The sequence below is a fragment of the Octopus bimaculoides genome, chromosome 20 (genome assembly GCF_046866305.1).
Source record: "Octopus bimaculoides isolate indiv1 chromosome 20, ASM4686630v1, whole genome shotgun sequence".
NCBI lineage: Eukaryota > Metazoa > Mollusca > Cephalopoda > Octopoda > Octopodidae > Octopus > Octopus bimaculoides.
The window spans coordinates 39,131,731-39,155,254 of NC_142947.1; the positions used below are offsets into that span (position 1 = coordinate 39,131,731).

The 23,524-nt window shown below is 39.4% G+C and overlaps 1 protein-coding gene across 1 annotated transcript in view; it reads left to right on the forward strand.

The window, feature by feature from the left end:
- Positions 1-23,524, forward strand: part of LOC106867837 (FACT complex subunit SPT16) — a 44,215-nt gene that overhangs the window by 16,555 nt on the left and 4,136 nt on the right. The window contains exons 7-23 of the mRNA XM_089338409.1: positions 385-536; positions 1,492-1,664; positions 3,247-3,411; positions 4,661-4,755; positions 5,505-5,567; positions 7,398-7,493; positions 8,876-8,991; positions 9,903-9,985; positions 11,861-11,931; positions 14,186-14,313; positions 15,313-15,448; positions 15,746-15,872; positions 16,544-16,662; positions 17,388-17,513; positions 20,552-20,740; positions 22,039-22,208; positions 22,400-22,529. Coding sequence (XP_089194535.1) covers positions 385-536; positions 1,492-1,664; positions 3,247-3,411; positions 4,661-4,755; positions 5,505-5,567; positions 7,398-7,493; positions 8,876-8,991; positions 9,903-9,985; positions 11,861-11,931; positions 14,186-14,313; positions 15,313-15,448; positions 15,746-15,872; positions 16,544-16,662; positions 17,388-17,513; positions 20,552-20,740; positions 22,039-22,208; positions 22,400-22,529 — 2,139 coding nt within the window. The remainder of the gene's footprint in view (positions 1-384; positions 537-1,491; positions 1,665-3,246; positions 3,412-4,660; positions 4,756-5,504; positions 5,568-7,397; positions 7,494-8,875; positions 8,992-9,902; positions 9,986-11,860; positions 11,932-14,185; positions 14,314-15,312; positions 15,449-15,745; positions 15,873-16,543; positions 16,663-17,387; positions 17,514-20,551; positions 20,741-22,038; positions 22,209-22,399; positions 22,530-23,524) is intronic.

Genomic DNA, 23,524 nt, shown 5'->3' on the forward strand with positions numbered 1-23,524 from the left:
TGACCTGTTCACTAACAATATTCTGTGCTGCAGCATGGGATTTTGCCAGTGAGCAGGTTGTGGTCTCAAAGCGACGAAAATATTTTGACACAAATAAAATTTAAATGTTGGAGTGGATCTAACGGTTTTTGTGTGTTTTTAAATGGCTTATAAACACCTTCCACGCTTCAGTAGAAACAAGGGGCAGTCTTAGGCAGGTTGGTATCGAAAAGTACATGACTAAGTGGACAGGCAACAGTCTATTGTCTTCAGTTCTGAACTAAAGTCTCTTTGAAATGATAAATTACATCGGTTCCCAACACATGAAAATGGCAGCGGGATTATTTTTATTTTGAATGCTTTACTGAAATCTGAAAGATATTTCTTTTATGTCTTATTTTGTAGAAAGTAAAACACTCCAAATTAGCCGATGGTGTGGAATCGGCTCTGCAGAATAAAAAGTACGTGTCTGGAGTGGATACATCACAATTAGACATGTGTTACCCTGCTATCATTCAAAGTGGAGGAAAATATAGCCTGAAATTCAGCACAGTCAGGTATGTGTTTGCTTTCTCCTTCATAACATTGTTATTCCTGACCTGAGTACAACATCACCGTGGAGGCGCAATGGCCCAGTGGTTAGGGCAGCGGACTCGCGGTCATAGGATCGCGGTTTGGATTCCCAGACCGGGCATTGTGAGTGTTTATTGAGTGAAAACACCTAAAGTTCCAAGAGGCTCCAGCAGGGGATGGTAGCAAACCCTGCTGTACTTTTTCACCACAACTTTCTCTCACTCTTACTTCCTGTTTCTGTTGTGCCTGTAATTCAAAGGGTCAGCCTTGTCACACTGTGTCACGCTGAATATCCCCGAGAACTACGTTAAGGGTACACGTGTCTGTGGAGTGCTCAGCCACTTGCACGTTAATTTCACGAGCAGGCTGTTCCGTTGATCGGATCAACTGGAACCCTCGACGTCGTGAGCGATGGAGTACCAACAATAATGAAAGCCACTTGCCCTCTGTGTCACACAGTGGGACTGAAAGTGAAGCCATGTGGTTGCGAATTAAGCTTCTTAACCACATAACCATACATCATCATCATCATCGTTTAACGTCCGCTTTCCATGCTAGCATGGATTGGACGATTTGACTGAGGACTGGTGAAACCAGATGGCTACACCAGGCTCCAATCTGATATGGCAGAGTTTCTACAGCTGGATGCCCTTCCTAACGCCAACCACTCCGAGAGTGTAGTGGGTGCTTTTACGTGCCACCGGCAGGAAGGCCACTCAGGCGGTACTGGCAACGGCCACGCTCAAAATGGTGTATTTTACGTGCCACTTGCACAGGAGCCAGTTCGGCGGCACTGGCAACGATCTCGCTCGAATGTCTTTAAGTGATCATCAAATTATGATTCTCAGTCCGCCACTTATAGTTCATCTGCACCTATAAAATAGATGACCTGCCTCCAATAGGAATTTTGATTTTAATTTATTTTTTTCACGCTGACAGCGATGACGAACACATGAAATTTGATTCCATTATCTGTGCATTGGGCGCAAGATACAAGTCCTATTGCTCCAACATTGTGCGGACACTGCTCGTGGATCCTCCTGAGACTCTACAAAAAGATTATGAATTCTTGTTGAAATTGGAAGAAGAAATCTTAACCAAGTTACAACATGGTATGTATCTATTTTTTCCTAAATTCCCAACCCTTTCCCACCACTGTCTGTCATGGTGCCATACTCATCGACTTTCAATCATGCCCAAATGACCAATGTGATCATGTTGGGTCCACTGCCCTGAAGAGGCTTAGTTCAGTCATGGACGAACTGTGGCCCATGCGACTTCCTGAATGGCACTGCTCATGAATAATTACCTTGAATTAAAATTTTTTTGTTTGTAGTTGCGTGACCTACCTGATGATTATCCATGTCTCATGTGGCCCACTTCATGCGAAAGGTTAATCGTGCATGATTAAGTTGAACAATTTGGTCCCCGTGCTTATTTTTTTTAAAAGGATTGATGCTTAATCATCGGTCTCGTTTGCAGAACTGTTTTGTTTTGGGGATGTAAACAAACCAAAACCAACACTGGTTGCCGAGTGGTATTGGGAACAACACACACTCTCTCTCTCTGTCTCTCACACACACACACATAAGTACACAGACATAACAAACTTCTACACAGTTTCCATTTACCAGATTCACTCGCAAGGCATTTGTCAACTCGGCGGATGTTGCAGAAGACACTTGCATGAGGTGCCATGCTGTGTGACTGAACTTGAAACCACATGGTTGCAAAGCGAGCCTCTTTTAACCACACAGTTGTGCACCTCTCTTTTTTTTTCTCTCATTCACCAGGTGATGTTTTCAACCCCAGGAAACAAGTCTCTCTCTCTCTTTCCACTCCCTTTACTGTCCTGATTACAGGAAGTATACTCTCTCTCTCTCTTTTACTCTTTTACTTGTGTCAGTCATTTGACTGCGGCCATGCTGGAGCACCGCCTTTAGTCGAGCAAATCGACCCCAGGACTTATTCTTTGTAAGCCTAGTACGTATTCCATCGATCTCTTTTGCCGAACTGCTAAGTTATGGGTATGTAAGCACACCAGCATCGGTTGTCAAGCGATGTTGGGGGGACAAACACAAACACAAACATACATAGCGTTCGAGACATACACACTTCATGTCTGGCTGTACAGCCTTTTTTGTTTGTTTATTTCACCGTTTCGTTTTCATGTCTTGTTTTCCGTCCGCCACTACCCTCCACGAAAACAATTTAATTTGTGTTCGTGGGAAGAACCATTTTAACGATGCGTACTGCGTTAATTCTTCGAAACGCCGGAGTTTTAATGGTGGCAGCTGATGACGGGGATGTTTCTATGTGGCCTGCTTGTTTGTTGCACCTTGTTTACCATTTTGTCCTTGTTCTTTTGCCACGTCATGTACCCAGTTATGTATCTATATGTACATGTAGATGAACGTATATACATACATGTACATATATATGCATATACTCATATATTGTTTATATATATATACGACGGTCTTCTATCAGTTTCCGTCTACCAAATCCACTCACAAAGCTTTTGTCGGCCCGAGGCTATAGTAGAAGACACTTGTCCAGGTGGTTGGTAAGCAAGCTACTTACCACACGGCCTCTCCTGCGCCTATCTTCATAAACTTATTGAAATTTGAAGGTGTTTATTTAACTGTCTTGAAGATAACATTCTTTAATTTTCCTTGTTTCCTCCTTTCCCAGGCACCAGAGTTGACACAATTTACAATGAAATTCTGGAAATGGTTAAAAAAGAGCGTCCCGAACTCGCTAGTAAACTTACGCGGAATTTGGGCTTTGTCACTGGCATTGAATTTCGAGAAGGGTCGATGTTGATTACCAGCAAAACTGGCATAACAGCCAAAAAAGGTGAGTTTATGATCCGTCTTGGGATTACTTTATTTATATATGTGTTATCTGTTTCCAGCAGATCAACTATCAAGGGTCTCCATTTTGGGTAGTCTAAGAGCCATGATTAATTACAAGGTGCAGTTTATGTACATGGTGAGGTTCCAATCCCTTCAATGGATGCTGGTAACAAGTCTGTATTTTGTCAAGCGAGGGCTCTAGATGTGCTACATATCTTGCTGTCATGGCTTTCTGGGGCCATTCACCATATTGGGTTTCTCTCTCCTCTGCCATTTCAGAATTCTGTAGGGTTAATATATCGTTCTTTTACTTGTTTCAGTCATTTTGACTGTGGCCATGCTGGAGCACGGCCTTAAAGGGTTTTAGTCGAAGAAATCGATCCCAGGACTTATTCTTTGCAAGCCTAGTACTTATTCTATTGTTCTTTTTTGCTGAAGTGCTAAGTTAGTGGGGCACAAACACGCCAACATCAATTGTTAATCGATGGTGGAGGGAAAAACACTCACACACACACACACATCTATATATATCCACTAATACCGAACTTTGAACCAATAATAAGTCAACATAAGGCGCCGGGCAGCTGGCCACCTGCTGTCAAATTGTCCAACCCATCCATGCCAGCATAAAGAATGGGCCTTAAATAATGATGATGATGAATTCCGTGAAAATCATAACTTGATAAGTATTCATTTTCTTCAGTTGAAGTTAACATTCACTTCTCTGAAGAACAATTTTCTTGCAAAATTAAAAATGCTAATCACTTTAGCATTCAGATTATCCTTCTCTGAAGAACAATAATTTTCTTGCAAAATTTAAACTGTTAATCCCTTAGTGTTCAGATTATCCTGCTTATTTATTCACATTGTTTTAAATTGATCATGCATTATCTCATAGGTTTTAGGTTTCAATGATGTGATTGTTTGATTTTAGAATGACACTGTAGGGTAGGTGTGAGAGACCAGATCAGACTGGTTTGAACATAAGATGTGTAGAATATTTGGGCTGGATATGGTTGGTTTAAATGCTAAAGGGTTACTGCACTAAAATAATTTTACCCCTAAATAATATGTTGCTAAAATTGGAGAGCATCTACTATGCCTATATGTTTTTTATTCCATTACATAAGCTAAATATGGCTTGTCACTGTCAGTGGATTTTAATCTTAAGATGAATTCAAGATGAAGTGAAAGAATGTGTAGAATATTTATAAACTCCTTCATGCCTTTTTTTTTTTTATCCTCTGCAGGTATGGTGTTCAATATTAGTGTCGGCTTTTCTGATCTGCCCAATGGAAATTCTACAACGGCTCTCTTCATTGGTGACACAGTGATGGTTAATGAAGTAAGTTGGAATTGTTTTTCCTTTTCTTCTCTTTTTCCCCTCAGGCTAGTTTACTCATGATTGACTTAAATAATGTTAGTTCACAGACTGTTGACAAGACAAAGGAAAAACTATCTAACCCATAGATTGTTGTTGGCACTCCGTCGAAGGTTCCAGTTGATCCGATCAACGGAACAGCCTGCTCGTGAAATTAACGTGCAAGTGGCTGAGCACTCCACAGACACGTGTACCCTTAACGTAGTTCTCGGGGATATTCAGCGTGACACAGAGTGTGACAAGGCTGACCCTTTGAATAACAGGCACAACAGAAACTCAGGAAGAAAGAGTGAGAGAAAGTTGTAGTGAAAGAGTACAGCAGGGTTCGCCACCATCCCCTGCCGGAGCCTCGTGGAGCTTTTAGGTGTTTTCGCTTAATAAACACTCACAACGCCTGGTCTGGGAATCAAAACCGTGATCCTATGACCGCGAGTCCGCTGCCCTAACCACTGGGCCATTGCGCCTCCACAACCCATAGAACATGGGTATTAAAGTATATTGATATGGGGTCAACATGTAATGCTGCACCCATAAATATTCAATATCAGTTAAAGTGTTTACTTACATTGGAGGTCATGAACTACTCAAAGAGATAGTCTTTGGATGCTGGCCGACATAACCAATAAATTGGTGTACTTAACTATTCTGCTACTCTGTTACATAAATGCTTTTTACTGTTCTTCTAAGTCTGTTCATGTTTATTCACTTGCCAGGGTCCAGCCACATTGTTGACCACCTTGAAGAAGAAGATCAAGCATATTGGTATATTTTTAAAGGTACGCATATTTTTCTCTTTGAATAGCTTGCATTCTTGTATGTTCATTCTCATCGACATTCTACACATAGAGAGACACATAGTCTACACGCAGCATTCTACACATGGAGACCCATTGCCTACACCCAAGCAAATAATTTACATAACCCGGTGGAGCCCTCCAGCACATCTCATGTTTATTGAGCTGTCCAACCCATCCTTATCTCTTTCTCTCTCTTCATTCCCTTCTTTTGCTGTCTCACCCATGCAACTGGTTTCATTCACACTGTCTATTCACTGTTACGCATGTGTATATCTCTTTTACTTGTTTCAGTCATTTGACTGCGGCCATGCTGGAGCACTGCCTTTAGTCGAGCAAATGGACCCCAGGACTTATTCTTTGTAAGCCTAGTACTTATTCTATCGGTATCTTTTGCCGAACCGCTAAGTTACGGGGACGTAAACACACCAGCATCGGTTGTCAAGTGATGTTGGGGGAACAAACACAGACACACAAACACCCACATACACATATATATATATACATATATATACGACGGGCTTCTTTCAGTTTCCGTCTACCAAATCCACTCACAAGGCTTTGGTCGGCCTGAGGCTATAGCAGAAGACACTTACCCAAGGTGCCACGCAGTGAGACTGAACCCAGAACCATGTGGCTGGTAAGCAAGCTACTTACCACACAGCCACTCCTGCACATATACACAGCACAATTCTGGTGTACATTTACTGACATACATGATACAACTCTCTTAGTGAATACTTGTTAACTGTGTTGATGAGCCAGTCAAAGCCTCTACCTACCTCCTTTCTTGATCTGAGAGAAATAACAGCTAGATACACAAATGTCTAAAATCTCATTAGACTTCAGATCTGCTTGCTCATAGTTAAATAGCGGCTAAAATTTATTCAGATTTCAGAAGCAAGGTAGTAGTCATCATCATCATCATCGTCATCATCGTTTAATGTCCGCTTTCCATGCTAGCATGGGTTGGACGATTTGACTGAGGACTGGTGAACCAGATGGCTGCGCCAGGCTCCAATCTGATCTGGCAGAGTTTCTGCAGCTGGATGCCCTTCCTAATGCCAACCACTCCGAGAGTGTAGTGGGTGCTTTTACATGCCACTGGCACGAGAGTCAGTCAGGCGATACTGGCAATGGCCACGCTCGAAATTGTGTTTTTTACGTGCCACCTGCACAGGAGCCAGTCCAGCTGCACTGGCAACGACCTCGCTCGAATGATTTTCTAACATGCCACCGGCACAAACAATTGTAAGAGACATGTTTTGTGTGTGTGTGAATTTTATTATTATTATTATTATTATTATTATTAGTAGTAGTAGTAGTAATAGTAGTTGAAGGTAGTAGTACTAGTAAATGTAAGGGAATGTGTAGTATATGCATATAAGGTGTAAAAGTTGTTGTTGGTGTTTGGAAGTGCATCCAGCTGTAGAGACCATGTCAAAGCAAACTCTGGAGCATGATTCAGTCCTTGGGCCTTGAGCTCATCAGATCCTACCAAACCATCCAACTTTAGTAACATGGACGTTAAAACATGATGATATGGGGTCAGCATCTAATGCTTTTAGCATTTAAGCAGGCCATAACTGGCCCAGATATTCCACTCGTTTTATGTTCGAACCGGCTAGATCTGGCCTTTCATACCTGTCCTGCAACGTCATTCAAAAAGTACACTTTCATACCCTCCAAACTTTGAAGCTACAAGATATTGTGTATGTGTAAGTATATGCGTAAGAAATGTAGAAGTTGTTGTTGATAATGTCATTAGGTTTTCTACAATGTTTTTGTTTTTTCTATTTCTGTGTGTGACAGGAAGAAGATGAAGAAGAAGAGGAAGAAGAGCAAGATCAAGAACCAATATTACTTGGCCGTGGGCAAAGGAATGCTATACTAGACAGCCGGACCCGAGTAAGTAAAACTTCAAATTTCAGGGGAAGTAATGTTTGAATAGAAAATGTATCAACACTTTGTTGGCATTTTAAGCATCAATTACATTGATGTAGCTGTGTAAATGTGCCTTGCTACTGTAGGTATCGTATTTTGGGGTCCTACCCTTGGACTTAAAATACATTATTGATTTTGCGTAAGGAAAGACAAATTTGCCTGATTTTTTTCTCGTCTAAAGTGCTGCAAAAAATTAGAACAAACTTGTAACTACATGTGATAAACTTTGTAACCACATGGTTATGCTACCTTCCATAATGTGTGTGTGTGTATATATATATGTATATATACATATGTATATATACATATGTATATATATATATATATATATATATATATGTATATATATATATATCGTATACTGTTCTGTGATGGTAATATCGAGAAAAAAAAGTACTCCATTTGGTGAGAGATAAATATTATTTAATAGTTCAAAATGATATGTTGTTTAAGCCTGATGATTATGTTTGAGGTATTTCTCAACACATGAAACTATTAGTAGCACTTAAAAACATGTATTTATTAAATAATATGTATGTGTATGTAACCCGATATCTCTTATTAGTTGCCCTATTGTATCTTTTATGGGTTTCGATCTTGTAATGTTTTGGGGGTTTTTTTTTGTGAAAAATCGGTTTTCATTTTACTAGTCATTTTGGACACAGCTTATTGTGTTTTTTATGAAATCATTTTAGACTAGCTGAGTGGTTGTCTTTCCAGACACGGCAGTTTTGTCTCATAATTGAAAGCTAGAAGATAGTGCATGATTAATTTCAAGACAATTTGAATAAATAAGCATTACATGCTAATGGCTGAAATACCTACTGATAAAATTTCTAAAAATCAGCATTTTAGTTAGCATGTTTGTCTTTGTTGTTTCACATTTAGACCATTCTTCCAGAAGTGGAACTTTATGTGGAACACTGAGAAACTCTGCTATTCGAAGGTTGTGGATTATTTTTCTTTACTGGAGAACGATGAGCAGAAAACAGTTCTTTTCATATTCCAAGGTCGGCAACCAGGGTCACCGAAAGTGCAAAAAGGAATACAAGAGTTATGGAATGGAGTAGGAAAAATCTGGGCTACATATGTTTCATAGTTAGTGGAACCTCGGAAATGGTAAATCCAAGTGAGGTGTACACCACTAGCTACTCTTCAGGCCAAGGATATCTTGATTAGATTAAAGGCTACGTTGTCGCAAGGAGGTACATATTGACGCAAAGAGAATTAACAGTGTTACAAAGAAATAATTTTGGTGTTCCTCTTGCATATGATTAATTTAAAATATTGTGAATTTGACAGAGTAATCAAAAAAATACTCGAGGGTTAATGTTTTGTTATTTCAGACTGATATGACAGCTGAAGAAAAACGACAAAACCACCAAAAGGAATTGTCACAGAAAATTAACGAAGAAGCACGAGAGAGATTAAAAGGAATGAAGCAAAGTGGAGAAGATAAAAAGTAATTTAATCCTTATTTGTCTCAATATATATTTTTGCTTGTTGATGGGGGAGAGATATATGTAATGGTTTTAAAGTCTGCAAATCATTCTGTCCGTTTCTTATGTACAACTGCCAAGTTATGGGGACTTTTATATCCTTGTATTAGATATATAACATAATGAAGCAAGTAGAAAGAAAGTATATACATGTTGCACTACTATTACTATTACACAAGACTCAGCGCTCTACATCAAAGGCTCACATTGAACTGCTACCAACATGAGCTGGCTGTTCCGTTGATCGGATCTACTGGGACCCTTGTCATCATAACCGACAGTGCCAGTTCACATATATAATGCTAATGCACCCTGGAGACCCCCTTTGGTCATGAATGACCGTGGGATTGCACCTAGAAAGTTAGCCTCCAAGGCACAAAGTCCAGGCAAGGTTGTTTGTGGAGGACCAGCAGTCGCCCATGCATACCAGCCTCTCCTCTCCATGCCATTGATGTAATCCAAGGGAAAGGCAAAGGGGCCGATATAGCTTGGCACCAGTGACGTCACAACTCATTTCCACAGCTTAGTAAACTGGAGCAACGTGAAATAAAGTGTCTTGCTCAAGAACACAACACACAGACCAGTCTGGGAATCGAAGTCACAACCTCATGGTTGTAAAATCGACGCTCTGACCACTGAGCCATGCGCCTTCACATAATACACCCCACAGACTGCACTAGTCAATAAAATAGTCAATAAAATGTTAAAATTCCATTCTTTTTGTGCGGTCCGGTACCAAACAATCCCTGGCCCAGCACTGGTCTATTGTCTCGTGGCTGGGGATCCCTGGTCTATACTATTGACTGCTGTCTCATGTCCGTGCCACTCTGTCCCGTTGCTATTTTCTAACAGATTTCATTTCCTTTCTTGCCAGAGTCCGCAAGTCCAATATATCGTATAAAAACCACATGTCCATGCCTCAGGAGCCTGAAGTAAAAGGACTGAAGATATATGTGGGTAAGTTAAGGCTTTGTATTATCATTTTAGGGATACTCGTTGCCCTGCTACTACTACTACTAAGTATATACACACATATATATATATATATATATATATATATATATATATATATAGCAGTGAGATGTATAGACGCAATGTTGTCACCAGTTCAAATATGCTTGTGGCACATTCGGAATAATAAACAAGCTGTTTGCTGTGTGTTGTCATGGAGATAATTTCTCTGTTGACATCATCATCATCGTCGTTTAACATCCGCTTTCCATGCTAGCATGGGTTGGACGATTTGACTGAGGACTGGTGAAACCAGATGGTTACACCAGGCTCCAATCTGATTTGGCAGAGTTTCTCCAGCTGGATGCCCTTCCTAACATCAACCACTCCGAGAGTGTAGTGGGTGCTTTTACGTGCCACCGGCACGAAGGCCAGTCAGGCGGTACTGGCAACGGCCACACTCAAAATGGTGTATTTTACGTGCACTCGCACATGCATTGCACTTATACATATCCCTGAGTAACGCTCCTACTTCGTAATTTAGTTACAGAGATCCGCCGCATAGTATTATCAGCTATCGTATGATGATTGGAATAATATAAGAGAATCACCCTCTTTCATCAGTTCTCAGTGGCGTCTGCCCAGTGTCTGTGACTGAAGAGGAGATAACTACGTAGAAATGCTGCATCTCAGTCTGGAAAGTGGGCGCTGCGAACCGAACTAACTGCTAGAAATTTTCTCCCTGACAAAACACAGCGAATAGCTTGTTTATTATTCCAAACATGCCACAAGCATATTTGAAACCTGTAGTAACATTGCACCTATTGCTATTGTTGGTTTTGTATCCTCCTCCTTCACCACCACTGTTCTTGTTTCAATGGCAGCTGTTCCGTGCCTGCATGGCTCAGACGGAATTTGTTGTGCTGGATGTTTCTACAGCTTGATGCTCACCCTGTAAGACATAACATTTACCCATGACCAGACGTCTTTGTATTTATTAAAGCAGATAATTTTTTTTTCTTTTCTTCTCTTTTCTCTTTTTATTTCTTTTTTTGTTATTTCTGACTTTCCCTTGTCTCCTGCTCCTCTCTTTCACCTCGGTTTTATGTGTTATCACAATTTCAATTTTTATCATGATGATGATCATCATCGTCTTTTAACGCCTGTTCTCCATGCTGGCATATGTTGGATGGTTTGACAGGAGTTGGCAGGCTGGAGGGCTGACTGGGCTCCAACTCTTGGTTTTGGCGTGGTTTCAATGGCTGGAAGTCCTTCCTAATACCAACCACTTTACAGAGTGTACTGGATGCTTTTACGTGGCACCAGCACAGGCGCTTTTATGCGGCACTGGCACAGGTACTTTTATGTGACAGCGGCACAAGTGTTTTATGTGGCACTAGTACAGGTGCTTATATGCGGCATCGTCATGGCACCCACACAAGTGCTTTCACATGGAACTGGCACAAGTGTTTTTATATGTCACTGGTACAGGCACATTTATGTGGAACTGGCACAGGTGCTCTTACCTGGCATCGGAACAAGGGCTTTTATGCGACACCAGCACAGGTGCTTTTATGTAGCACCGACACAGGTATTTTCATGTGGCTCTGGCAACACCCACAAGCCTGCAAGACTAGGATGTGGAAATCAAATATATCTGCTTGAAATTTCATTACCCCTAACTGCAGAAAGTTTTATCTCTCCATCTATCTTTTATTGAGGGATGACTTGTTTCAGCCTATTTCTTGGTGATACTCATCAAGTCAATTGAAGCAGCAGGACTTTCAGAAAATAAGCATGAAATTTAATATTGCAGTTAAATGATTAATTCCTGGATTCCTGTCCAATTAATCCCTAATTTTGCTATGATTCTTCTTACAGATAAAAAATACGAAACTGTTATCCTGCCTATATTTGGAATTCCAACACCTTTCCACATATCCACCATCAAGGTAAGTAACAATTTGTTTTCTTGGCATGGTCATCCGTTGAATAAGAACAACATTATTTTATTATTTATGAGTTGTGTCATCTGTTTACTCACTATCAACATCATCATCATTTAATATTTTTTTCCCCATGCTGGCATGGGTTGGACAGGTCAACAGAAATTGATGTGCCTGGGGGATGCACTGCACTCCAGGGCCTTTGATATAGTTTTTACAGCTGGATGCCCTGCCAAGTGCCAACCACTTTGCAGAGTGTACTATGTGTTTTATTTTCCATGGGTACAGCACGGGTGAGGTCACCAGGTACTCTTAAGACAGTTAAGTGGGGTATAATATTGAAGGATATGAAAATGTTAGTGACAGGGACAGGGGTCCTGCTGAGGAGGTTAATATATAGCTTCCCCAGATGGATAAGGGAATAGAGAGAAGTTGAGGGCATACCCTTGGGCTACAAGGTGAATTTAAGAGAGAGAGAGAATAGCGATAGAGGAACAGAAAAAGTGGGTTGGTTGTAGTTTGGTATGTAAGTATTGGCTTGAGTGCAAAAGAAATGTGACATGATTGGAATTTGGGTTTGAGGTGGATACAGTATCAGTGTTGTGGGATTATTACCTGGATATATTACGGTGTTGAGCTGGCAGAAACATTAGCACGCCGGGCAAAATGCTTAGCAGTATTTCGTCTGTCGCTATGTTTTGAGTTCAAGTTTCGCTGAGGTCGACTTTGCCTTTTATCCTTTCAGAGTTGATAAATTAAGTACCAGTTGCGTACTGGGGTTGATCTAATTGACTGGCCCTCTCCTCAAAAATTGCGAGCCTTGTGCCTAGAGTAGAAAAAAATATATGGAAAAGGTGGTGAGCTGGCAGAATCATTAGCATGCAGAGCGAAATGCTTAGCGGTATTTTGTTTGCTGCTATGTTCTGAGTTCAAATTCTGCCGAGGTCAACTTTTCCTTTCCTTCTTTCAGGTCGATAAATTAAGCACCAGTTAAATACTGGGGTCAATGTAATCCACTTTCCACTTTCCCCTTTCCTCCAAATTTCAGGCCTTGTGCCTATAGTAGAAAAGATTATTACCTGGATATAAATAATTTCGTTGGCATTTGCATTTTTACAGTTGAGAAGTTCAATCTGTAAAGTGGTTGGCATTAGGAAGGGCATCCAGCTGTAAAAACCATGCCAAAACAGACAATGGGGCTTGCCAGCTCCCATCAAACTTCGTACCCCATGCTAGCATGGAGAATGGACGTTAAATGATGGTGATGCCCTCCTTAGAATATTTCCAGTTTTAAGATAAAGTTTAGGGTGTCTAGAAAAGAGGGAATGCAAGGTTTACTGCAGTTTCTAATCCCATCCACTGCATTACTGATTTCAGTACAACTAGGATCGACAATTGTGTCTGTGTTTGTCTCCCCAACATCGCTTGACAACCGATGCTGGTGTGTTTATGTCCCCGTAACTTAGCGGTTTGGTAAAAGAGACCGATAGAATAAATACTAAGCTTTCGAAGAATAAGTCCTGGGGTCGATTTGCTCGACTAAAGGCGGTGCTCCAGCATGGCCACAGTCAAATGGCTAAAACAGGTCAAAGAGTAAAGGAGAGTTAATTAAAATTGGTTAGTCCACATTACTCCATAAGGAGCACAAGACTGATTTCCTGGTTTCTTGGGCATAAATATATATTCGTCACTGGACGAGACATCAGTCTGTTGCAAGATTATTCATTTTCACTTGTTGAATGGATTGGAGAAACACAAAAGAAAGTGTTTTGTTCAAGTATACAGCACATCTTGTGGTCTAGGAATCAAAAGCCGCCTCCTATGATCAGGATTCTAACACCTTAACCACTAAGCCATGCACCTCCTCTTAATAAAATAAGTATGTGTATAAGGGCCCCCTTTTTTTTTCTTTTATCAAAATAGGGTTTAGAACCACTGGTCTTCATTGAGCCCCTATTTCTTCATGTTGAGAGGTTACAACTCCGGTAACACCAAACATATGGTTAGAATGCCTCAAGTAACAATGAAATCAGGAAACGGGCTCTTATAAACCAGGCATGGCTTGAGAAGGAACAAACAGCAACATATATATATATATATATATATATATATATATGAATACTTAGTCTATTGTCTGTATGTAAATTTTGTTTTAGCATTAGAAACCTTTGTTGCCGATTCTTTTCCACTTTATATTAATGCTTAGTCTATTGCCTGTATGTTTAAAATTAATTCCCTTCAAATATCCATTGTCTTTCAGAATATCAGCCAGTCCATTGAAGGAGATTACACATATCTCCGTATCAATTTCTTTCATCCGGGATCAGCCCTTGGCAGAAATGACGGTAATGTTTTCCCCAACCCAGAAGCCACTTTCCTCAAAGAAATGTAAATATGCCAAATTGCTTTTAAACATTAATCTTCATTTTATTTAAATGTTGAAGTAAGAATTGTTATTTACTGCTTTTTTGTGAAATGCTGTTTTAACCGCTTCGTATTCAAATTACTCTCAGATGTTAGGCTTATTTATTCACATTATTTGCAATTATTTTGTGTTAATTTGTGTACATGTGTCAGGAATACTCAGCCATTTATTTACACTATATTTCATGGCTGGGGTGTCTGACCTGTTAGGAGATTAAGCTTATTACATGTATTCTAACAAATAACACATCTAATGCTTTGTTGATAAGAATGATGAAAAATAAGGGTTCCACAACTTCTAGTTGGATAACCTGTATATGTGATTTGTTTTATAGTGACCAAATGTTAGTGTTGTACATTAGCTCACATCTTCCATCATGTTAAAAGCAACCAGTCCACTCTGTAAGATGGTTGGCATTAGGAAGGACATCCAATCATAAAAGTCAGGCTAAAACAGATGGTGAAACCTGGTGCAGTTTTCTAGTTTGCCAGCTCCTGTCAAACCGTCCAACCCATGCCAGCATGAAAAACGGATGGTAAATGATGACGATGTAGAATCGTACAGTGTACCACACATCATGTCAAAGGGATTGAAAAGTAACATGAAATGAAGTGCTTTGCGCAAAAAACACAACACTGCTTGATCCAGGAATTGAAACCACAATCTTGCTATCACGAGTGCAACACTAACCACTAGAACGAACACATGCCTTCATATACCACAACCACCCCGTCCTACATGGCAGCTTATAGTGGAATCACTTCAAGTACAATAGCTTTTGCTTATGAAAAATTAACTGTCCCTGCATAATAAATCAGTAATTAGTCTAAATTTGCAAATTTACTTATTCAGCTGGTGACACTTTTGGAACAAATTGATCGCTGGGCCTTATAATCCATTATATGTAAACTTGTTTTAGTGTTAAATTATGGTAATTCATATTCGTTGTTTTTTCATGGTAGAACATACCGAAGTTCCAACACAAAAGAACCAGGAGAAATCTTACCTCCATCATCAAATTTAAATACAGCCTTCAGGTTGATCAAAGAAGTTCAGAAAAAATTTAAGACCAGAGAGGCGGAAGAACGTGAAAAGGAGGTGAGTGGTCTTTCTTTCTATATCACTGCTGTCCATGTTATTCGCTGCTAAGCAGTCTCAGAAGAGATTGTAATATAGACATTACTTGTATGAAACTATGAAGCAGATCTTAGCATGTCTGATCTCTGGATGTTTGCTGCCTGTGTTTGACGGTATCCTATTTGATTGTCTCCCTTAGAATGCTCTGACCCGTTTCTATTTGATTGTCTCTCTTAGAATGTTAAAGTTGGTTTTACACTGGTCTTCTGTATTGACAAGATTTGGCCTTCCTAATTATACTCTTCTATTCCTTTTCAGGGAATTGTTAAACAAGATGTATTAGTAGTGGCTCCCAACAGAGGAAATCCTAAATTTAAAGATCTATACATACGACCAAACATAGTTTCAAAAAGAATTTCAGGAACACTCGAAGCCCACACAAACGGTTTGTTTTCCTCTTTCTGTTTTTGATAATTTTAACCTTTCAGCATTGAAACTGGCCACACCTGGCAAAAAAAAAACAAAAAAACATTCTACCTGTTTCATGTTCAAAGTGGCTAGATCAGGCATCTTACACCTGTCTTACAATGTCATTCTTAAAAATAAGCAATCCTCAAAATCTTGAAGCTATGAGATGATGTATGATTAATTCAAAGCAATGAAAATAAATAAGCATTGCACTTGATGGAATAATCTGAATGGTAAATGGTGAAAGCATAGCAAATCCTATTTTTAAGACGTTGAAGTTATGTCTTCATTTGTTGGTTCTAAGAAAAGAGGTGTTTCTCTTTGGTAAATGACTCAGGTGAATTAATCAAACTTTGACTTGTTGAAATTTGTTCTAAGTGCTGCATCATAATCGAGTAGGCCTATGATCAGAGGCATACCAGATGTGACCATCCTGTCCCATCTGATCTTTTTGGATGTTAGACATTAATCTCCAATATGCAAATAGGTAGTCTGATTTGATAGTGATTAGCCTGCAAATGTTTTCTGGTTGAGAATAGTCCTTTCTCCAATAGGCACAAGACCTGAAATTTGGGACAGGAGGGATAGTTGATTATATTGACCCCAGTGTTACACTGGTACTTAATAATAATATTTTCTTTTTTCTAGGTTTCCGTTTCACTTCAATACGTGGTGATAAAGTTGATATTCTCTACAATAACATAAAACATGCATTCTTTCAACCCTGTGATGGTGAAATGATCATTTTGCTACACTTTCACTTAAAGGTAAATCCACTACTTCCATATTTATTAACTGATCTGTCTCTTGAAAATGCTTTCTGTTGCTTTCCTCTTCATTTTTATGTTGGTATCCATCATATTTGTTGTTTATGGGATTGTAGTGAAGGTGTCCCAAGGGATGGATTTCATATTTAAGTCTAGCAGTGGACTGCTCTTGGACAAGTCCTCTGCATGTGTACCTTCTCCAGTACTCTCTACAGCCTGGAAGGGTCCATACCCTCCCCTGCCTCTGTTAAGTAGAGTACCGGAACTTCAGCTACCATAACTGGAGTGGTTTCCTTTTGCCGTCTCCAGGCAGGTAGGATTTGAACTCGGGATGTAGAGAGCTGCAAGATACACCGTAAAGCTTTCCTGCCAATGAGTTTGGACACTGTAAAGCATTTTTGCCAATGCGCCAATAAATTTGGCAGGCTTCCGCCCACAGAGCAATGGGAAATGAAGTGTTTTCTTCAGGAACAAAATGCTCCGTCCGGTCTAGGAATTTAAACCCATGATCTAGGATTTTGAGTGTAACACCTTAACCACTAGACTATGTGACTTCACAGGCCTGTATGTTAATGCATTTCAGACCATAATCTATTTTCTCTATACGGACTCCAGTTTGTGTGACTAGACTTCTGCTTGTTGCTTTTCATTAGTTAATGTGTTTTGTCTTGCCTATTTGAATTTGTGCCTAAATTTCAAGTTAATCTTCTCCTTGTCTGCTGCAGCATGCCATTCTGTTTGGCAAGAAGAAACACATAGATGTGCAGTTCTATACAGAAGTTGGTGAGATCACTACAGATTTAGGTAAACATCAACACATGCATGATCGAGACGACTTAAGAGCTGAACAGGTAGGTTTGTGTTTCAATCCCATCTGATTCACATTGCTTAACCCTTTCGTTACCATATTTCTGTTGAGATGCTTTGTGTTTCTTGAAATTAAATTTTAAATATATAAGAAAGAATTTAGTAAAATAACTTATCATTAAGCTAGTGTTAGGAACATAAATTATGACTAAGGTTTGGTGGAAGATTTTAATTCAGAACTTTTGGAAACAAAACGTACTACAGGGCCAGAGGTGGTTTTGGGTGGGTTGGTATCAAAAAGGTTTGAACTATCAGGAAACACATTACACCATTTCTGTCATTTCAGTTTCTTTTTATTGGAGGTAATTTGTTAATTTACATTTACTGAATTTACGTGTGTTGGGGGCTCTGCTGGTGCTGGTGCCTTGTAAAAAGCATCCAGTTCACACTGTATAGTGGTTGGCATTTGCAAGGGGAGTCCAACTGTAAAACAAAAGAGTTTGTTTACATTATTTACATTTGATGGATATTTGTCCTCATCTTGTTTGTTGATAACACGTTTCGACTGATATACCCTCCAGCTTTCATCCGGTGTCTTGGGGGAAGTTTCGAACCTGGGTTCTCATTCCTAAGGTATTTTTCGATGTTGTTGTTGTTGTTATTATTATCGTCATTGTCATCGTCATCATCATCATCATCCAGGTCACTGCTTGGAATCAAACTCAGAATCTTGGGGTTAGTAACCCGCGCTCTTAACCTCAAGATTCCGAGTTCAATTCCAGGCAGTAACCTTAATAATAATAAAAACAACATTGAAAAATACCTTAGGAATGAGAACTCAGGTTTGAAATTTCCCCAAGACACCTGATGAAAGCTGGAGGGTATATCAACTGAAACATGTTAACAAGAAACAAGATGAGGGCAAATATCCGTCAAATATAAAAAATGTACATAATTCCTCATCTTTTAAATACAGAACTGAAAAAAGAACTTGCCAAAATTGACCGTACCTGTGTTGGTGCTATGTAAAAAGCTCTCTGTCCTCTCTGTGGAGCAGTTGGTGTTAGGAAGGGCATCCAGCTGTGAAGACCATGCTGAAACGGTCAGTGAATCATGGTACAGCCTTCTGGCTAGCCAGCCCCTGTCAAACTGTCCAACCCATGCCAGCATGGAAAGCGGATGTTGAATGATGGTGATAAGTTGTACCATTTTATACTTGGTATTAACTGGAAAAGCTCTGTGATGGGACTTAAATATATAGGGGCAAAACTAAAACTATGAAGACTAAAAAAATTTTGTACGGAAACTTAATACTAAATTAAGTGTGCAACTTATAACAAATAAATGTGGCTAGTATAAAACAATAGAAAAATAATGAAACCTGAGGGATATTTAAAGAGAATCAATGGAATATATTGCTAGGAATTTAGTGAATCGTATATCAAGTTCAAGTGTTAGGTGATGAAGAAGTAATTAATAAACATTGGAAAATTTATAGCAGATGTTTTGTTTTCTAATTTTGTTATTGAGTTTGGGATGTTTACAGCCAACTTGGACTGGCAGTGCTCTACTGATTCTGCCATCCACCCACCATATTTATACGTTTGTGGCATGTTTTCTGCATACTATAATTGCAGAAATCAGATCTATCCACTCAAAATTAACTTTTTTTCTTTTTTTTTTTTAACTGGGTTGGGGAGCAGTTTATATATTAATCTATTTTGTTGGGGAATGTTCTGTTTGAAACTGTTTCTCATCGTGATACGGTTAAGTTTATTGAGGTGATGTGACTTGCAGGAAGTACCAATTCTATTTTTTGGTAGATGTTTAACTGGGATAACCATGAAATTTAATTTCACAGTTTAAAAAGTTGTGTTAACATTTCGTTTGTGTATCTAAATACTGGATTACTATATATACTAATAGTATCATAGTTATGCAACCTGGAGCTAAACAGCAACCATCGCCACATTAAATACTCACAAACTTTTATGAAAAAAAAATTGGTGGAGGCTTTCTTTTTTGTAATGGAAGCACTCCTGTAATCTGTTGGAATATATTCCAAAGAGGGCACATGGGGTTTCTTCAAATAATCATCTAAATATTCCAAAATTGTATCCCCTTTTAAGTATTTGACAAACTAAAAATTCAACATCAGTGTACTACATTTAGGTTTGGACATACCTCACATTGGCCATAATAATAATAATAATAATAATCATCATCATCATCATCATTTAAAGTCTGTTTTCCATGCTGGCATGGGTTGGACAGCTTGATAGGAACTGGTAAGGCCAGAGGCTGCTCCAGGTTCCATAGTCTTGTTTTGGTTTAGCTTCTACAGCTGGATGTCCTTTGTAATGCCAACCGCTCCACAATGTGTCTTGGGTGCTTTTTATGTGGCACCATCACCAGTGCGTTTCAAGTGACACTGGCACCAGTACCCATACCATTACTTTTTACATGACACCTTGGTTTAGGATCTCAATTCTGTTTTGGTGGGCAGCTAATAAATATTCTACAAAATACATGCATGATACAATATCTTACATAAAATGGTCACATTTTGGCTTGATTGGCCATAAGAATATTTGAATTGCCAAAAGTGGCCCACAAGCTAATAAATATACTTCAAAATATATGGATAATGCCATACCATTCATAAAATGCTCTACATTTTGGATTGATTTAACTGGTCATATCGCTTACTTCTTTAAACTTAAATTAAACCCTTCAGTAGGTAGATTAGTCTGTCAAATGCAATACTTGTTTAATCACATTGTTTTGAAGTAATCCTGTATTATCTCGTAGTTTCGAGATTTTGATGATGTGATTGTATATTTTTAGAATGACATCTGGCCAATCCAAGGGTGAGAGGCTAGATCTCGCCAATCTGAACATAAAATGGGTAGAATATTTGGGCTGGATATGGCTGGTTTAAATGCTAAAGGCTAAAGGGTTAAAGCAAGAAATCCTTTCTTTATGATTTTTGTAAGTGGCAATTAAATATCCTCTAATTATCTCTGCTGTTGTCTCGGTGACTTATTGAAATGTTGTTTTCATTTATTGTTGTATTTGACAGGCTGAACGAGAACTTCGAAATAAACTAAAATCTGCATTTAAAACATTCTGTGAAAAAGTCGAAAGCATCACAAAACAAGAAGTTGAATTTGACACTCCTTTTAGAGAGCTTGGCTTTCATGGGGCACCATTTAGAAGTACTGTACTTCTGCAGCCAACCAGTGGCTGTTTAGTGAACCTCACTGACTGGGTAAGTCTTGCTAATAAGGATTTCTTCATTTTTGTTTCTTTTTCTTCTTGCTTTTTATGTTTGTCCGCTAATGTATCTGTACAGTCAGAGATGATCACAGCTTGAATGCCTTTCATGATTTGAGATTAAATGACTGGTTTACGAGCAGTCTCTGTATTGTCTAAAGCAGAGATTCTCAACTGTTTTTCATCTATGGACCCCTTTGATTACTTTTTTATTCTGGTGGATGCCCATAGCCATCCGATGTTTTAAAGCTTCATCATCATCATTTAATGTCTGCTTTCCATGCTAGCATGGGTTGGACGATTTGACTGGGGACTGGCGACACCAGACTCCAATCTGATCTGGCAGAGTTTCTACAGCTGGATGCCCTTCCTAACGCCAACCACTCTGAGAGTGTAGTGGGTGCTTTTTATGTACCACCAGCACGGGGGCCAGTCCGGCGGTACTGGCAACGGCCACGCTCAAATGGTGTTTTTTTACGTGCCACCTGCACAGGAGTCAGTCCAATATTTTGTTCACATGCCACCGGCACATGTGCCAGTAAGGTGAAGCTGGAAACGATCGTGCTCAAATGGTGCTTTTTATATGCCATTGGCACGGAAGTGAGGTCGCTGCTCTGGCAATGATTCTGCTTGGATGGTGGTGTTAGCGCTCCACTGGCACAGGTGCCAGTCATCAAATTTGGTTCAGTTTCGATCTCACTTGCCTCAACAGGCCTTCACAAACTGAGTTTAGTGTCCAATGAAGGAAGGTTGGCATGGGTGCCAGTCATCGAATTTGGTTCCCCCTCCACTTTTAGTGGAAGTTCCGATCCTCTGTCATCCTTGGTTGTCTCCCACAAAAGCTTGTTTTATAGAATCTTCAACTCAAGATTAGCCTAGCATGTAGCAGTTTCATGTTATATCTGAGGATCCACTGGCATCATACTAGTGATCCCTTACAGTTAATCTCGTAATTGCATTGTGAAGCTCCTTCCCAAGTCATATATACACATAAGGCTGGTTTCTGTGGCATATATATCTCCCTGGATGGGACGCTAGTCTGCTGCAGGAATATTCATTTTCGCCAGCTGTGTGGACTGGAGCAACGTGAGATGAAGTTGTTTTACTGAAGAAGACATCTCATCACCCGGTACGAATATCGAAACCTCAATCATACCATCATGAATGCAACACCTTAACCACTAAACTCCCGTGCCTCCACAAGGCCACATGGCTTAGTGGTTGCATTGTATGTTTACAAAATAGATTTGTCAATCTTTAATTTTTTTTCTTTCTTCCTCCCTCTTCTTTCAGCCTCCATTTGTGGTGTCTCTTGATGAAGTAGAACTTGTTCATTTTGAACGTGTACAATTCCATTTGAAGAATTTCGATATGGTATTTGTTTTTAAAGACTACAGTCATAAAGTGGCCATGGTCAATGCTGTCCCAATGAACATGCTGGATCATGTCAAAGAATGGCTAAAGTAAGTCTCAAGTTTTAATCCTTCAACGAGATTATTTCAGCTTCCCTGTTTTAGTTATTTTGCATAAACAATGTGTGGTGGAGTTGATTGGGTATTTTCTATTAAAATGCTCAAGGGTTAAAACTAATCTGATAAAACATTTGTGATTTGGACTTTCACATAAATTGTGTTGTGTTCTCTCTCCATTTCAGTTCCTGTGATATTCGATACACTGAAGGCATTCAGAGTTTGAACTGGACTAAAATCATGAAAACAATTACTGATGATCCTGAGGGCTTCTTTGACAATGGGGGCTGGAGTTTCCTGGACCCTGAGAGTGAAGTAAGCTTTTGTTTGTTTCAATATTGGGCCCACAGGGATTTCCTGTGTTGGCCCACAAGAGACTGGGAAATAATAATAATAATCCTTTCTACTAAAGGCACGAGGCTAGAAATTTTAGGGGAAGAGACTAGTCGATTACATCGACCCCTATATTCAGCTAGTACTTATGTTATTGACTCTGGTGGAATTTGAACTCAGAACATAAAGACGGATGAAATGCTGCTAAGCTTTTCACCCACAGTACTAATGATTCTGTCAGCTTGTCACAACAACAATAACAACAATAACAATGATGATTTAACATCTGCAGAAGGGATAAATGAAGAAAATGTCGACACAAATATTATATATAAATCAATGTGTAACAACATAGGTTTCTTTCATAGGAAAAGCTTATTTGATTTGTGGGTCAAATTATGTTTTTGTCAATCATAAGAAATAGAAGTGATATATATATATATATATATATATTAACTTAAATATTTGTATTACCATTGTGGATAAGTATTGAAGCCCTGCAGAGAGGCAGCTCTGGTCAAGTATTCCAGCTGTAATCATACTGACTTCTGAACAGCAAGGATTAATCATCATTGTTTAACATTTGCCTTCCATGCTGACATGGGTGGGATGGTTATTGAAAAAAATTGTTTAAAATATTTTGTGTTTTGTAGAAGTAAAAACCGGTTTGATATCATATCTTTTACTTGTTTCGGTCATTTGACTGAGACCATACTGGGGCACCGCCTCGAGTTTTAGTCAAGCAAATCAATCCCAGGACCGTTTTTAAGCCTAGTACTTATTCCATCGGTTTCTTTAGCTGAACTTCTAAGTTATAGACACACCGACACCAGTTGTCAAGCAGTGGTGGGGGACATATACAGACATAAAGACACACACAGGGAAATATGTGTGTGTGTGTGTGTGTGACAGGCTTCTTCCAGTTTCTGACTACCGTATCCACTCACAAGGCTTTGGTTGGCCTGTGGCAATAGTAG